This window comes from Paroedura picta, chromosome 7 (assembly GCF_049243985.1).
Source record: "Paroedura picta isolate Pp20150507F chromosome 7, Ppicta_v3.0, whole genome shotgun sequence".
Lineage (NCBI taxonomy): Eukaryota > Metazoa > Chordata > Lepidosauria > Squamata > Gekkonidae > Paroedura > Paroedura picta.
Genome location: NC_135375.1, coordinates 114,734,877 through 114,751,755, shown reverse-complemented (window position 1 = coordinate 114,751,755; position 16,879 = coordinate 114,734,877). Strand labels below are relative to the sequence as shown.

The 16,879-nt window shown below is 50.0% G+C and overlaps 1 protein-coding gene across 1 annotated transcript in view; it reads left to right on the top strand.

Annotated features, from left to right (window-relative positions):
• Positions 1 to 14,797, top strand: part of SYNPO2L (synaptopodin 2 like) — a 76,505-nt gene extending 61,708 nt beyond the window's left edge. The window contains exon 4 of the mRNA XM_077346069.1: positions 7,022 to 14,797. Coding sequence (XP_077202184.1) covers positions 7,022 to 9,333 — 2,312 coding nt within the window. The 3' untranslated portion in view covers positions 9,334 to 14,797. The remainder of the gene's footprint in view (positions 1 to 7,021) is intronic.
• The last annotated feature ends 2,082 nt before the right edge of the window (positions 14,798 to 16,879 follow it).

Below are 16,879 nucleotides of genomic sequence, written 5' to 3'. Positions count from 1 at the left end.
AGCTTCACTGTTGTCCCTCAAGCACCAAGAATATAGAGTATCATTACCCTAGATGTAGGCCTGTTATGCATGGGTGTTTCCCTTACTTTCACTGTGCAAGTCCATCAGGTTTTCCTTTTTGATGTGATACACATCTTCTGGTGCACCTCCTGGGATGGAAGTGGGTATGGGCATGACATCCATAGTCCCATCCCAGGGAGTGTGCCAGAAGAGGGAGGGGAGACGGCTGGTGGTGGTGGGGGCTGAGGGGTTAGTGGGGAGGGAAGGGGTCTGCATGTGTGTGTTTGTGTGAGTGTTTGTGAGAGAGTGGGAGAGGTAAGGGGGATGGAACTATGAGCTCTGGAACAGGTGGAACTTCGGTGTTCCACATACCTTTGAGAGCCTTTTATTGTTCTGCATTTTCCCTCACTTTTATCATGGATGTTATCAGCTAAACATCCAGAAGAAGCTCCTGACAATTAAAGCAGTTCCTCAGTGGAACAGGCTTCCTCGGGAGGTGGTGGGTTCTCCTTCTTTTTTTAAGCAGAGGCTAGACAACCATCTGAAAGAAATGCTGATTCTGTGAATTTTGGCAGATTATGAGTGGGCGGGCAGAAGGGACTGTGCCAGTGCTTGGTTCTTGTGGTCCTTTCTTGCATGACCAGGGAAACACCAATTGTCACTTTGGGATCAGGAAGCAAATTTCTGTCTCATCAGACTGGCCAGAGATTTGGGAGGGGGGCATTATCTCAGCAAGGAATTGGGGTCACTGTGGATGGGCAGGAAGTTGTGAATTTCCTGTATACTGCAGGGAGATGGATTAGATTACCATGGAGGTTTCTTCCAACTCTATGATTCTATGTTTGTGGGGGGGGGGTGTTGTTAATCTGCATTGATTTTCTGGTTCTGGTTCTGGTCACTGTTTCCCCGAGTTTTCTGAGAATAATTTTGTACTTTTTTCACTGTTTTGCTTCCAAGCTGAAGGTAATTCAAAAGCATACAGACTCCCTCAAATTTTCCCACCTCCACCTTTCCCCACTCCTTGCAAAGTGCTTTGCCACCCACACTGAGGTTGTCCCTGCCACTCTGCACCTTCTGCATTTCCTCTCCCCTTTATTGTTGTATAGTCTCTACTATTGCTTATTCTTCCCATCATGTAAATTCTGGTTGTTGTTGTTGCTGTTGTTGTTTACAAATGGGTTGAGTCTAGCAATATGAGAATGGGCTAGCAAGCACCTTCCCACAAAATGTAGCATCATTCCCCCTCCCATCTCAGCAGAGTACATGTTCGGTGTTCAAAATAAAGCTCTACTTACTCAATTTAAGAGAAAACCAAGAAGTAAGCCATGAATATATAACAATCAATATGTTCCATCCATACATTGGGGATAATAGCCACTGGTAGACCTCTGCTCTCCTCTTGAACGTATGACTGTAGACACCCATAGCAGTGAATCCCATGTGGTAGATTCCTTTTTGGGTGAAGATCTTTCTTTTATGTGTCCTAAGCTGACTACTCATTAACTTCATTGACTGCCCACAAGTTCTTATATTGTGAGAAAGGGAGAAAAGGACTTCTTTCTCTGCATTCTCTGTCCCCAGCATAATTTCATAAACCTCCACCATGTCCCTTCTCAATCAGGCAAATAAAGAAGGGAGGAGTAGAACTATTTGCCAAGAATATATATACTTGTGAGGATATACATGTGTCTGAGCATGAGAGTTCAGCAAAGTCTTTGTGTAAAAATAAAAGTAGGAAATAATAGGGATATTATGGTGAGGGGTCTGCTATAGACCTCCAGGCCAGGTAGAGGACTTGGATGAGATGCTCCTAGACCAGATTACAAAGTTCTCAGAGAGACAGGACCTAGTGGTCATAGGAGATTTCAATTACCCAGATATCTGTTGGAAGACCAGCTCTGCTAAAAATGCAAAATACAATAAATTCTTGACTTGTCTTGCCGACAGCTTCATTTCCCAAAAATGGAAAGGGGCAACCAGCAGTCTGCTTAGACTTGATTCTCGCCAATAGGGAAGAACTGGTTGATGAGATAAAAGTTGTGGGCATAGTATGATTTTTGGACTTTATCATTTTAGGGAAGAGAAGAGCTGTACGTAGTTATACATACAAGCTGAACTTCAGGAGAACGAAATTGAACAAACTTAAAGTTCTGTTGAGTAGAATCCCATGATCAGAAAAAACTTAAAGAGATGGAAGGGACAATAGCAGATAATTCCCTTGAGAAGGAAAACTGGAACCTAAAGAAACCAGGAAAGAAACCTTTCAAAAGAGTTGAGTAATAAAAAAGACACATTTAGGAAATGGAAGGAGAACCTTATAACCAAGGAGGAAATAATCGAATAACCAATGCTTATAGAGAGAATATTAGAAAAGCTAAAGCTGAGTATGAGTTTAGGCTAAGCTTACGAGGCAACCCAACTCTCGCGGAACTGTCATGCTTCTAGCCAAAATGTCCCGCGTCCCGCCGAGCTCTTTGAAAGTCCCGCGACGTGCCCGGCTGCAACGGGATGTGTCGCAGCTGTGCCCAGCCCCAGCCACCCCACCTGCGCTGAGCCCAAGTCAGCCCCACCCCATGAACGTTCTGCAGCTGGGGGGGGCGGCAGCACGTGCAGCGAGGTGAGCGAGGCAGGGGGCTGTGAGGGAGGTGTGCGAGGCGGGCCAGGTCTCCTCCTTGGAGGCGGGGCTATGGGCGCACACGCAGGCACAAGTTTGGACAAGGCGGGCCCAGAGAGTTCCGGGCAGGGAGGAAGGCACTGGATAGCAGCGACAGAGTTATGGTGGTGACGGTGAGCCCAGTCGGAGGGAGGGTGGGAGCACCGCTACCTCCACCGCCTCCACCGCCTCCGTCCCGCTTCGCTCGGCCCGGCTGGCCGGCCAGGTGCGATGCCCCGTTGGGCAGGACAGGGTGGAGGCGAAGCAAGGCAGTCAGCCCTACCTGCGGGTGGCGGCCAGGCCCAAGGGAGCAGGAGGCAGCAGCAGCGGTGGGCAGAGGAGGAGGAGGAGGAGCTGCGCAGCAGGCTAGCCCAGATGGGGAGAGTGGCCAAGCGGCTGCCTCCACCCCGCTCCCCGCTTTCCTATGCCCAGCCAGCCGGCCAGAGAGGAGGTGGCTGCCATCCTGGCTGCCATCCTCTTGGGCAGGGGAGTGTTTGGAAAGTAAGTTTTAAACACCATGCTCCTTGGAGAAAGGGCAAGATTGAACCCGAGAGGCAGGGTGGAGTCTGGGGCAGCTGAGGGATGCCAAGAGCCAAGGAGGGTTTCTGACACTACATCCTGAAGATCAGTGAAGGAGGAGCAGAAGAACATAAAAATCCACAGCTTGTATACAAAAGGCATCACACTCCAGGTTCTATTTAAGGTATCTTTTGGGGGAAATTAATACATTCAGTTTAGGGGATACAGGGTTTATGAGATTCTGGCAAGCAGTCGTAGGAGTGCTATTTTGCACGAAGGCCCCAATCAGGCCCTTACAACATTTTAAATTTGTCTCCAAATTCTAAAACTAACATATAATTTGACCCCGAGACAGCAGTTTGAGAAGGAAGGAGAAATCATATACATCATTCTAAGCTTCCCTCTTTACCAATCCTAAAATCAGGTCACCTTAGCTCAGACTAGCAAGAAATGCTAGAAAACAACAAAAAGAGGTTCTTCAGGTATATTCAAAGTAAGAAAAAGAATAGTGATATGGTAGGACAAGAAAGTGACATTGTAACAAGTGATGAAGACAGGGCTGAATTGCTCAATACCTACTTCTCAGTCTTCTCTTGCCAGGGGAATCATGTTCAATGTGGCAAAATCATTTCACCTGATGAGGGATGGGAGTTGTGTCGTAGGATCACTATAGGGGTAGTCCATAAGCACCTAACTTTTAAAAATGAAACCAAATCCTCTGGGCCAGATGTACTTTGCATCCAAGAGTACTAAAACACTTGAAGATGTAATTTCTGAGCCTCTGTCTATTCTTGGAGAACAGGTGAAGTGCCAGAAGATGGGGGGGGGCAAACGTCCCCATCTTCAAGAAGGGGGGGGGGAAGGATCCAGGTAACTACTGGCCCATCAGCTTGACATCTATAGCTGTCAAAATTGTAGAACAAATAATCAAACAGTTCTTGAGCAGCTAGAGCAGGTGGCTATAATTACACAGGGCCTTTCCACAAAAGGACCAATGTTGCCAATTGGTTCCAGAAAGCAGAAACGCTATTTTTAAAAGTGCAATCTCGGCATTACACATACCTGCCTTTGTGGTGGAATCCAGTAGCTTTTCAATCATTTCCCACAGGTTTCTGGTCTCACAAAAATCGCTAGAAAGGAAGCGATTTTTTCTGTGCTTTGTCCCGCCCCTGGCCGTCAATCAAATGAACAGCCAATGGGCGGTTGTTATCATGTTCCTGAAAAGCCCCTTTCCCTTTAAGAACAGGTTTTTTTTTAAAAAGAAAAAAACACGTTGCAACGAATATGCCTTGATTCCTCCTAACGGAGAGACCCATCTAGCTGGCGTGTGAGCTGGTGAGTCTTCATTACCATTCTCCCCCGAGTGAAAAAAAAAATCCCCCCCCCCCCCCGCATGGATGCAATTTTCGGCTGAAAATAAAGGGAACTTGCAAACGGGGCTGTGTTGTGCTTGGGAGCTTTAAAGCACTTCTGTGGAGGGACTGTAGCCAGAAAAGCCTCGCTGGGTGAATGAAGGCTCAGTGGTTCATTGCTTTCTGCTCGCTCCGAGAGAAAAAAATGGCGATTGCTTTGCCGGAAGTTCGGAGGAGAGAGCCAGGGGGAGGGACTTTGTTGGAACTGCAACAATGGGAACGCACAGGTCTTTTTCACTACTGTTGCAGATTGTTTGCAAGAGTGTAGCGCTTTTCGGAGGGTGAATCTACTTTTCCCAATTTCCCTTTAGGCACTACAACGAATCGCTTTTTGCGGGACTGTTTCAGGAGTGTGGCAGATTGTGTGCGACGTTTTGCGGAACTGCAAATTAGTAGCGTTTACAATTTGCAAGCCTTCTGCTACTTTAAAGTCGTGCGGAATGGCCCTCAGAATCAGCATGGCTTTTTCAAGAACACGTCTTGTCATGCTAACCACATCTCTGTTTTTAAACCACCTTCCTGTAGTGTTAGGAGTGCAGATTTCCTGTTCCCTGCATGCAACCAGCTGGGTGACATTTATTTATTTATTTTATTATAGGATTTATAATCCACCCTATCTTCAGAGACCCATAGTAGATTGTGCATCTTTTATTGTAGTAGCTGACTGAGTTGTCATCCACCACAATTCCAAAATCTCTTTCCTAGCCTGCCACCACCAGTTCAAAGCCCATCAATGTAAATTTACAGTTAGGATTTTTGGTTCCAATGGATTTGCATTTGCCTACATTGATCCTCATTTGTCACACTCATCCTTGTCAGATCCCTCTGAAGCACCACACAGTTCTCCTTGGTTCTTACTGCCCTTTTCAGCAGAGTGTCTTCCACAAACTGAGCCACTTCCCTGCTTTCTTTTTAATACCAAACAGTTAATGAACAGATTAAAAAGCACAAGCCTCACTGCTTCCCATCTGTGGGAAGCCCTCTCTCTCTTTCTTTCCTGTTCATTAACTCACTTTTAATCCACTGCTCCCCTCTCCCACCTCTTGCAAGCAGTTTTCATCCTTTGCCAAAGAGATGCCAAGAACAGCCTTCTTTTGTAGTACAACAAAAACACTCACCAAGCACACACACCCTTGCTCCAAATTTGGGCTGGACTCTAGAGTGACTTTATCTCTTTAAAATTGTGAACTAATCTCAACAACTAATTTTCCATTTGGAACAGAGGCCTGGAGGAATATCCTGCAAAAATTCTGCACACTGGTATGCAAATGTAGAGCTGCCACTTAGGAAGGAAAGCCCAGAAGGGGAAATAGGAGCTCTTTAGAAAAAGTGGAAGGGAAGGAGGGGATAAAAAGGCCTCTGATCTGGCCCAGATCTGGATGTGACAAAGGGAAGCAAGATGGCAGAAAGAGAGGGTAAAAGGAAAGCCAGCTGATTGTGAAATTGGCAGGCACATTAACCAACCAGTAGTCGATTATTTGGCTCACCACCGAACAGGATTGTTCTGGTAGGTTTCTGTGTTCAGTGTTTCTGACAGTCGTCATGATTTTTGGATCCTATATGTGCCTATTCCCTGCACATGTCCAGTAAGTTCTTAGTAAGGAACTGTTACCCTACAGTCGTGGGGGGTATTTATATTTAGTGGAGGGTATTTGTAGGCAAACTTCCTCACCGTGAGGGAGGAAGTTTGCCTACAGAACTGCCAACAGAACTGCACATCTCTGAGATCTCTCGTTACATTTGATAAATCATGTGAGATAATACGGCTTAGTGCTTGTCTTTGTTAGGGTTGTTCCTATTCATAGGTGAGAAATCTTAATTGCCTATAAAAGAGAAACCCTTCTTCTATTTTCCTGATGATAATCCCCCGGATAATCCCCAAGTATTTCAAACCAATTGGTCAAGAAAATAAAAAGCCAGAAATGTAGTGAGTGATTTCAACATTTATTTATTTAGAATTAAATTTATTTACCGCTGTTCCCAGTGGCTCATGGCGGTTCACAATAAAATATTTCATAAAAACACAACATAATCATTAAACACTGTAAAATACAACCCCCCCCCGAATTCCTATCCCATTTAAAAATAGGGATGCTTGCTCCAGTCTGCTTATAAGCTGAATTTGTGGGGCAGAAGGGCCAATCTCCAAGAATTTCACGTGTCCTATTAAAATGAAATGAATAAAGAACGGTTGAACATACAAAAAAAAAAAAAAACCCACTGAAGGCAAGTAATAAAGAAGAAAACATAAATACAGTTCTGATGCACGCCTCAATTCTTTTGAGGTTTCTGGAATTATGTCTGCAGGGGTTCCCACATAGGCCCCCAAATGGATTGTGAGAGGAGCAGAAATTGAAAGGGGTATGACCCTCCCTGTGGGATTTTGAGATGTGATTTGTTGCAGAGCACTGAGTGTATCTTTTCCCATCCGTTGCAGAGCTTCACCGCAGCGAGAGCATGCAGGAGAAGAACGTGAAAGAAGCCAAAACCAAGTGCCGAACCATCGCATCCCTACTGACAGACGCCCCCAACCCCCATTCCAAGGGAGTCCTGATGTTCAAAAAGCGAAGGCAGAGGGCCAAGAAGTACACGCTGGTCAGTTTTGGGAGTGTTGACGAAGACCGTTGCTATGACGAAGAGGATGGCGTCTTTCCCACCAGTGAGTCTGAGTTCGATGAGGAGGGCTTCTCTGATGCTCGAAGTATAACCAACCACTCTGACTGGGATAATACCTACCTAGACATTGAGAAGCCCAAGGAACAGCCGGTGCAGGATCCAGCACAGCCTCAGCCCGGCCTCTCTGAAGCCTCAGGCAGGGGGGCACAGTTGTTCGAGCAGCAGAGACAGAAGGCTGGCAGGCACACTTCGGAAAATGCCCAGAGGGCTGAAGGACAGCTCCCAACTCCAGCTTTCCCACAAACACCCACCTTGGAGAATAGTGAGATGCCAACTCCACAGAAGGCCAAGAAGTCCCCCCTGAATGTCCGTGTGGAGGCTGTCCAAGTCTCCAGCCGGCTGCCCGCACCCAGCCCTGCTCAGCTCCAGTCTCCCACGGCCATCTTCGGAGGAGGAGGAGCAGGAGGTTCCCAGTTCCCTCCGGGTCCCACAGGCATCTTCAACAGGTCTGCCCGTCCTTTCACTCCTGGTTTCTCCGGGCAGCAGCCTGTGACTTCTTCTGTTATGTTCAGGCCATCCATGCCAAAGAGAAACAACGAGGGCCAAGGCAGATGGAGAACTCCTGCGCCTCCTGTCTCCACTGTCTCTGTAGGGACCACTGTGCTTCCTTCCACTCCATCAGCGGTGCAGCCGACCAGCCCAGCAAGCTCTTCGGTGTCTCTCTGCCTCCCAACCATGCCGACCACAGCCCCTTTCCGAAGTGGGAATTCAGCAGAGGCCAAGCTGTCTTCCAGCACAGCAAGAACCTCCACTGCTTCCATACACCTGTCGCTTCCATCTAGACCAGCCGAAAATGCAGCCGTCCCTAAGTCCTTGCCGCAGGCCCAGGAGGCCGCTTCCTCGTCTCTGTGCCTCAGCCCTGTCCCACCACAGCCATGGCAGCCCCCCAGCGCGGCAGCCCCGGCCCCTCCACGGCCTGCTTCTGAGCCTCTCGTCAGCCGGGAGCAGAGGATTGCTGTGCCAGGGCCCCGAACGGGCATCTTGCAGGAGGCCCGTCGGCGGAGCAGCAAGAAGCCCATGTTCAAGTCAGCAGAGGAGAAGAAAAAGAATTCTCCTAACCCCGAGCTGCTCTCTTTGGTGCAGAACCTGGATGAAAAGCCCAAAGGCGACCAGCATGGGGCTGGCTTTGAGTCGGGGCCAGAGGAAGACTTCCTCAGTCTTGGGGCAGAAGCCTGCAACTTCATGCAGGCTTCTGCCCGCAGGTTCAAGAACCCACCCCCAGTAGCCCCCAAGCCTCAGCCCCCACAGGCCTCTGGCGGACTGGTGAATGGGCTGTCTCCGGCACACGGCCTCTCGCATCTGAAGGGAAAGGGGGCGGAGCTCTTTGCCAAGCGACAGAGCCGCATGGACAAGTTTGTAGTGGAAGCCTCGCCGAAACTGGCCCCCAAGCCCCGGAGCCCGTCCCCGACTCCTTCCCTGCCTTCCTCTTGGAAGTACTCCCCAAACATCCGTGCCCCTCCTCCCATCGCTTATAACCCTCTGCATTCCCCATTCTATCCCTTGGCTGCCTGCAAGTCTCAGGCCAGGAAAGCCGAGAGCAGAGTGAAAAAGGCCCCCAGCCAGAAATCGGGGATCAAGGCCATCGATTTCCTGCGGCACCAGCCCTACCAGCTCAAGTCGGCCATGTTCTGTTTCGGGGAGACTCTGGGCTCTGGTGACCCGGCCGCCATGGCCCCATCAGCCCAGCAGTCCAGTTTGCCCGTCGGCCCAGCCAAACAAATCCCTGTTAAAACCGCCAGGACCTATGAGATCCGCCGCTTCTCCACCCCCGCCCCCGTGCCCACCTCAGGCAGCCTGGCCCCTACAGTCTTGGCCCCCCGTTCTGCAACCACATTGGATGAGCCCATATGGAGGGCAGAAAGGGCCTCCACCTCTGCACCTGTCTCCCCTGGGCCCTTCCAGGAGACTCCCACCCAATACCAGAGCTCTCCGGAACTCAGGCAGGCAGGCAGGGGGGGCTCCCCACACCCACCCTCGTTGTCGTCCAGTTTCCAGGTAGCCAGACCCAGGTTCTCTGCTGCCCAGACCGGGATGCAGGCACATATCTGGAGACCAGGTTCTGGCCATAAATGATCGGAGACCAGGCCTGCACGAGTTGTTTCCTGTCCTGTTCATACATGATGTGGGTTTTTTAGATGTATACCTAAGATATCTGCCTAAGTGCACATCTAAAAATGGAGGCATAGCCAGCAGGGGCTTGAAACAACGCTTCTCATACAAACACCAGGGAGCCAGGATTTGCAGTGGGTGGACATTTGATTGACAAACCCAAGTTTGTTTCTGCATAATTTGCAAACTGATCTGAATTCTTCTGGACAAAATCTTTAGGATCCCCCCCCCCCGGCCTTTCAAATTCAATTCCTGTAAATCAGGACAATCAAAGACAAATTTGGACGGCTCCCTTTCCTGAATTCCTCATCCTCTGGTCCCTCCATTTTGGGACTTGCAACATTTCTAAGAGATTTAACAGTTTAACTGCGGGGGAGGGGGGAATACTGAAAATAGCATCAGACAGCTGAATATTCATAATTGCTCAGACAACATCACTTCTGTGCTGTCAAGTCCAGGGTCACAAGGGCCCAGCAGGGAGCCAACAGCCCTCCAAAGAGAAATAGCCAAAGGATGGATAAAACCTAAACCCCCAAAGCAGCCTGCAGTATCTACCGGTAGCTTTCAAGCAATGTGTGTGTGTGGGGGGGGGGGGATCTGGGGCCTCCCAGACATTTAAGATGCAGCAAAGTCACGGAGAGCAAGTTTTCCTGCCTGAAATGGGCAGTAGAGGGGAGCCTGAGGGGTATCCTTTGGTGAGCTCTCAGCCACACCTTTGAGGCCAACATTAGGCTATCAGCTCCCTGATGCAGTGTTTTGAACAGAGTTTATAGGGGTTAAAATCAGGGCATTTATAAAGGAGGCCGCATTGACCCCAGATTAGAGCCCTCCGTCCCACCCCCTTATGATTAAGCAGCAAACACAATTGACTTGCCACTCACTGTGGGCTCATGAGATGCAGTTCTGTGACCTGCCTTAGGTCATGCACCAGATTCCTGTGCAACATGCAGGCACACCCACCCACCCACCCACCCACCACTGCTTCCCCCACAAAGAAGACAGCTCATTTGCCCAAAAGATGCCCCCATGAGGCCCAGATTCCTTCTCATGGAGGCAGAACCCCCTAGTTCTCCACCCCCACTCCCACCCCCATCCTGTTTCACACCAGCCTTGTGATGTTTGCTAGGGCCAAGAAGAAAGAAAGAAGATGCAAGACTGGGGGCAGAAAGGATCCGGAGCTCAGGCTGCCATCAGTTAAAGATAGTGAGCAGAGAAGTAGACCTGTCCCTTCGGCTTACAATAAAACCACAATATCAGCATTTTACTTCCTTGTCTCTTGGTTTTTCTTTTCATTTAATGTGAAGATTCCAACCAAAACAGTCCACAGACAAGCAAGCATCTCCACACGACACGGAGCCGTTGGCCAGATTATATCTTAAGAATTCTTCTGCGTAATTCAGGTGCTAGACACCTCCTGTTTAGAATCACTTATACTGATCTAGTCGTGAGAGGACAACCATTGAGGAAAAGTTTGAAAATGGGAACCTTCACATTAAATGAAAAGAAAAACAAAGAGATGTGTTTCCATTTATACAGCTTTATTGCATTGCAAAGACAAAGTATGTAAATTATTGATATTGTCGCTTTATTGTAAGCCTAAGGCAGGGGTAGTCAAACTGCGGCCCTCCAGATGTCCATGGACTCCAATTCCCAGGAGCCCCTGCCAGCGAATGCTGGCAGGGGCTCCTGGGAATTGTAGTCCATGGGCATCTGGAGGGCCGCAGTTTGACTACCCCTGGCCTAAGGGACAGGTTTACTTTTCTGCTCAGTGTAGAACTACAAACCGTCCCACTTTTCTTTGCTGTGACCATCATGTAAAGAGAGACAGGATTCTCGTTACGGAAAGAAGAAAACTGGATTCTGGGATTGGGGACTTGGAGAGAGACTCTGGCCTGTGAAAGGTATTCTAATCATACCACATTGCAGCTCTTTCCCCCGGGGCAGAAGGGGGAAGAACTTCCATGGAGGAATCTCGGGAGGAGAGACTGGATTTTGGAGAGCCCTCCCATGAAAAGAAGACCAAGTGTGGTCCATTGGATTTCGGAAAGTCGGGTGGGATTTTGGAAAGTAATCCCTTGCTGGAGGAGGATGCAGCTAAAAGCGAGGGATGTCTGAGATTTCATGGTTTGCGGGACATGATTTGCATCCAAACCCCAGGTCCTTGGTTGGTTCAAAAGATGGCATGGGACCCTTCGAATCACCAGTGAGGGGACGTAGCAGTACGACTTCCCCTGGCTCCAGGGCACCTGTGGCTGGAGTGTCAGGGCTGGGGAGACACGGAGGTGGATGCAAGGACTACCATGGGCATGTGCAGAGTTCCCTGGCATCTTCACAAGACACTGCTAGCTATGCAAGGAAAGGTGGGGTGGTGAATTCCTGTGGGGTCTAAACCTGTCGTCCCTGCATGTGGCTATAGGCACAAAAAATATGTAACAGCTTAAGCAAAAAAAAAGCCACATTTCTCCAGAATATTGATCCATTAAAATATCGGGATAGGGAAGTTTGCTGAGCGCAGAGCAGTAAACCTGATACAAATCTAGCCTGGTTGAGTTAAGGTCAGGACCCCCAAGTAAAAACACATGGACCAGAACAGTGTGTGTGCATGGGGATACCCTTCTCTCCTAGATGGGCTGAAGGAGGGCTGATCAGCTCATGCTGATCATGGCTTCTCTTTATCATGGAGAAAAACCCATGTGCTGTCCTGGATGCATGTGCCTCAGCTGTGTTTTGGTCACAGCCTCCCTCAAACATTACCAGTTTGGTGTAGTGGTTAGGAGTGCGGACTTCTAATCTGGCGAGCCGGGTTTGATTCTGCGCTCCCCCACATGCAGCCAGCTGGGTGACCTTGGGCTCCCCACAGCACTGAGAAAGCTGTTCTGACCGGGCAGTAAGATCAGGGCTCTCTCAGCCTCACCCACCCCACAGGGTGTCTGTTGTGGGGAGAGGAAAGGGAAGTAGACTGTAAACCACTTTGAGCCTCCTTCAGGTAGAGAAAAGCGGCATATAAGAACCAACTCTTATTCTTCTTCAGTAATATCAGGCCTCTTTTAACCCCCCCCCCCACAGGGTGTCTGTTGTGGGGAGAGGAAAGGGAATGCGATTGTAAGCTGCTTTGAGACTCCTTCGGGTAGAGAAAAGCGGCATATAAGAACAAACCTCCTCCTCCTCCTCCTTCTTCTATCTGGGATGCTGGTTCCGGATTTGCTGCACCACTGGGTCTGCACACAACCCCCCCACCCACCTGCACTTTCCAAGTGACCCCCAGTGAGCCCTGACTCTGCTGCCTTGCCGAACAGACAGGTGGCTGCTGAACTCCCATGCCAAGGCAAGGCGGCTGCCCCTCCCCTGTAGCGCCGGGCAGTGTGTTTGCTGCTTGGTGCCAGGAATGGAGGTGGTCGGTGGAGGACTCCACCAGCTGTCCGGGCTCCAGACTTCTTTTGGGCCTGGCTCCTTCCTTTTCCTTGCCATTTCTCCCACCAGCATCCTGAATGGGGCGCTTGCATTGTTCTGTACTCAGGTGCTCAATCTAGAGCTGGTGAGAATTAGCATGTGTTTGCATGTGGCAGAGTCATAGAATTAAACAGTTGGAAGGGTCCTAAAGACCATCTGGTCCAACCCCCGTCACCCTGCAGGGTGATGGAAAGAACCTCTGGCCAAGCACCGCCCAGTCACCATGAAGGGGGCACTCGCAGCATCTGAGTCCACCACCAAGGGATGGAGGGGGTGGGGCTGGAGGTCCTTTCACATGTCCTCCTGCAGGCACAGGAGACAAGCTAGGGTGAGGACATTCCTGGAGACTGGGGGTGGGGCCTGGAGAGGACAGGGTTTGTGAATGGGGAGGGACTTCTGCCATAGAGCCCACCCACCCAAGCTGCCAGATCAGATGTCATCATCTGGAGCCTGGCAATCCTAAGAGAACCTGAAGGCCTCTTTTAGGGTGGGGAGCCCAGCTCCAGATAAGAGTGGCCAGTCGTGTGCATTGGTCCTCTGGAGAAGCTGGGCAGGGTGGATCCTTGTTTCAGGGGAAATGGGAGAAATGTGCCAGGAGAGAAGCTGTCACATCCTCAGAATGGGTGCCAGCTCAGGAACTCCAAAGAGGAGGTTTCAAGGCTAGGCCTGCAGAGGGTGGGCCTCCCCACAGACCTCCCTCTTGTGGGCTTCAAAGGAAGGGACTTTGCCAGTGGGGAGTGATTGGCATGGCGGGTGTGGAGGGGGAGGTGCAGCTCAGGAAGACAGGGGGGATGGGCTCTGGATGCCCTTCAAGAGCAAGAGGTGGGTTTGGACAAAGGCATTAGGCACACTGTTTTCACCCTCAACACAAACAGCATTTGGGATCCAAGGCCATATTTGCTGGCTCCAGGGCCTTGTGCTGTGGAAAGTTAGGACTCTTGAGGTAGAACAGCAACCTATCAAAAGGCCAAATGAGGCAAACTCACTGTGGAAAGGTTTGGAGCAGGGGGCCCCAACTGGTGCTCTTCTTGGGCACTAAGGTGCCAGCTGATACCTTTCCTGGTGCCTGCTGAGTGGTTTTAGGCTTTGCCTAGCAAGGCTTTTGATTGGCCACTGGGGATTTGATTGGCTGTGCAGTTGTTTTTTTTAAACTTACTTTGGCAGCCACCACAAGCAGAACACAAGGGTCTTCACTGTGTGACCGAAGATAAGCTGCAGAAGCCATTTTGGGTCTGCACCCTCTACATCCTGTCAGAATTCCAAAGGTGGCCCGTCCTTGCATGCCCAGGGAACCGATGATCACCACGGTGGGGTGGTAGATGATTTTCTTCCAGGCCAGGCTGGATTTGGGAGATTTTTTGGTGTATGTGTGTGTGAGGGGTAGGGGACACTTGTGTGTGTGTGGGGACACTTGGGTATGAAACTGGGGTCACTGGGGGTAGGCAGATAGTTGTGAGTTCCTGCATTGTGTAGGGGGTTGGACTAGATGACCCTGGAGATCCCTTCCAACTCTAGGATTCTATGCTCAAAAAAATGGGGAGACCTGGCTAGTAATGCAGAAAAGAATACTGGGATACTTGTGTGTTGGTGGGGGGTGGGGGGTGGGGGGGGTTGAGAAGCTCTGGATGGGGCTTAGGTTTCCATCATTTGCTCACATCTGGACACTGTAGAGTAGACACATCTGGAACTCACACCCGAGAGTGTTCCTCCTTGTCAGATCCTCTTGTAGCCATTTTTAGTCTAGAACTGGCACTCCTGTGAAGTAAATGAATGTTTCCCCTCTGGACTTTACCAGAAAGCGGGTTGTTCACACCAGAGAGGAACCTGCCCCCAAACAGTTCTGCTCGAGCTAGGCCATCAGGTTGCAGAAACAGATTGAACTTGTTCTGTCCTTTGGAGCGTCCTTTTGTTTTCTTTTGAAGTCAAGTAGCTTTGCGACTGCTTGTGCTGAAGAATAAACTTCTGGCCTGCACTTTTACCCGCTGCTTCTGTTGCCTTTTCACTTCAAATGTGCACAGTCTGATCCCCATGACCCCTGGCCTTGGACGCCCTGATGGATGACTTTGTATGGTTACGGGTTTTAAAACTGGAAGACTGGCCTCTTTCCCTGGCAGAGATGCCCGTTGAAAACAGGCAGAGAGGCAGCTTACACCAAAGGCAAAGAGCCAGCACTACCAAGGCCCCTGCTGCAGCCAAGTGTCCAGTGAGCAGCTGTATAAGCAAGCCCCCTCCCCCCCGAGGCAGGCTTCACCTGAGACATTAGTCTCACCTCACCTGAGACATTAGTCTGCTGAAGACTGGTAAACTCTGCTCAAAATTTCTCTGATCTCCCCAACCTCATGAGAGACCTATTGCTGAATCCCTGTAATGACTGACCATCCATTCAGGTGAAAGAGCACCAAGTCCTCTCCAGGGTAACCCCTCTTTTTGCCTTCCTGTCTTCCCATGCCATGCTCATCGGTCTGCATCCCCTTTGCCCCCTCCCAGCCGGTCCCTTTAAATGAGTCCTCCCCTTCTCTCTTGCTGTCCTTTATGACCAGGACTTCCTCCAGAGAGCACATGGGTGCCAGGGTGCCTGCGAATCCGTTTCCTGGAGCCCCCCAATGACCTGCTCCCTGACCCCCTTCTCACGTGCTTCAGCACCTGAACGAAGGAAGGAAAGAAGGTGAGCTCTGGGAGTTAGTGTGGAATGGCAGCGGGGGCTGCCTAAGAAAATCCAGGAGCGGTGGGGCACAGTGGTTAGAGTCCCGAATTGTAGTCCAGGAGACACAGATGTGAATCTCCATTCTGCCATGGATGCTTGCTGGGTGACTTTGGGCCAGTCATATTCCCTCAGCAAGATCCTATCTCAAATGGTGGTTGTAAGAATAAAGTAGGAGGAGGACAAGGTAGGCTGCTTTGAGTCCAGGGTACAAACAAAGCCTGGGGCTTAAGATTGTATGGTGCACATGATATTTTTGGCCTATAGGATTTGTATGTGAGAATCATAGAGCTCTGAGGGGCCATACAGCCCACCCAATCAACCCCCCCCCACAATGCAGGGTCAGCCTAAAGCATCCATGATAAGTCCAGCCGCTGCTTGAAGACGGCCAGTGAGGGGGAGCTCACCACCTCCTTAGGCAGCCGATTCTACTGATGAAATACTCTGACTGTGAAAATTGTTTTCCTGACATCTAGCCAATATTGTTCTACATTTAGTTTAAAGCCTTTATTGCAGGTCCTAACCTCTGTTGCCAACAGGAACCTTTATTTGCCCTCCTCTTAAGTGACAACCGTTCACATACTTCAAGTGAGCCATCCTGTCCCCTCTCCAACTCCTCTTCTCCAGATTGAACATTCCCAAGACCCCCAGCCTTCATTGAAAGGGTTGGAGAACTGCTCTGGGATGTAATAAATCTCTCCTTGTCTACAGGGACCTTTCCAGGCAGTATGAGGCAGTGGCTTACCTTCTTTTGAAGAAGCCATTGTTGGACCCACGGGAAACAGCAGACTACTGCCTTGTCTTGTATTTTGTGTTTCTGGGAAGGGCTAGTTAAGCGGGTGGCTGCAGACCAACTGCTAGCAGACCTAGATGAAGCTTTGCTGCTTGGTCCATTCCAGTCCAGCTTCTGCCCCAGCCATGGGGTGGAGATGGCTCTGGTTGCCCTGATTCATGATCTCCACAGACAACTGGTCCAAGGCAGGCCAGTGCTGTTAGTGTTGCTTGACCTCACTGCAGCAATTGGCACGGTAGATCATTAGCTTCTTGCGTGCCACCTCATCAACGCAGAGATACAGGGTTTCAGTGGATGATCTCCTTTCTCCATGGTCAAGGACACAGGGAAGTGGTGGGTGAGAATCAATCACAAGTCGGTCAACTCCAGTGTGGGGTCCCACAAGGTGTGATTCTCTCACTGACATTATTTAACATCTTTGTGTGCTCTCTTGCCATGCTGATCTGACGTTTCAGGCTTGGGTGCCATCAATATGCGGATGATACCCAGTAGGGTTGGGCACTTTGATGCCCAAATCGCCCGGTCTCTCCTGGCGCAGCCAGCGCCACATTGCGGGGGGGAGAGGC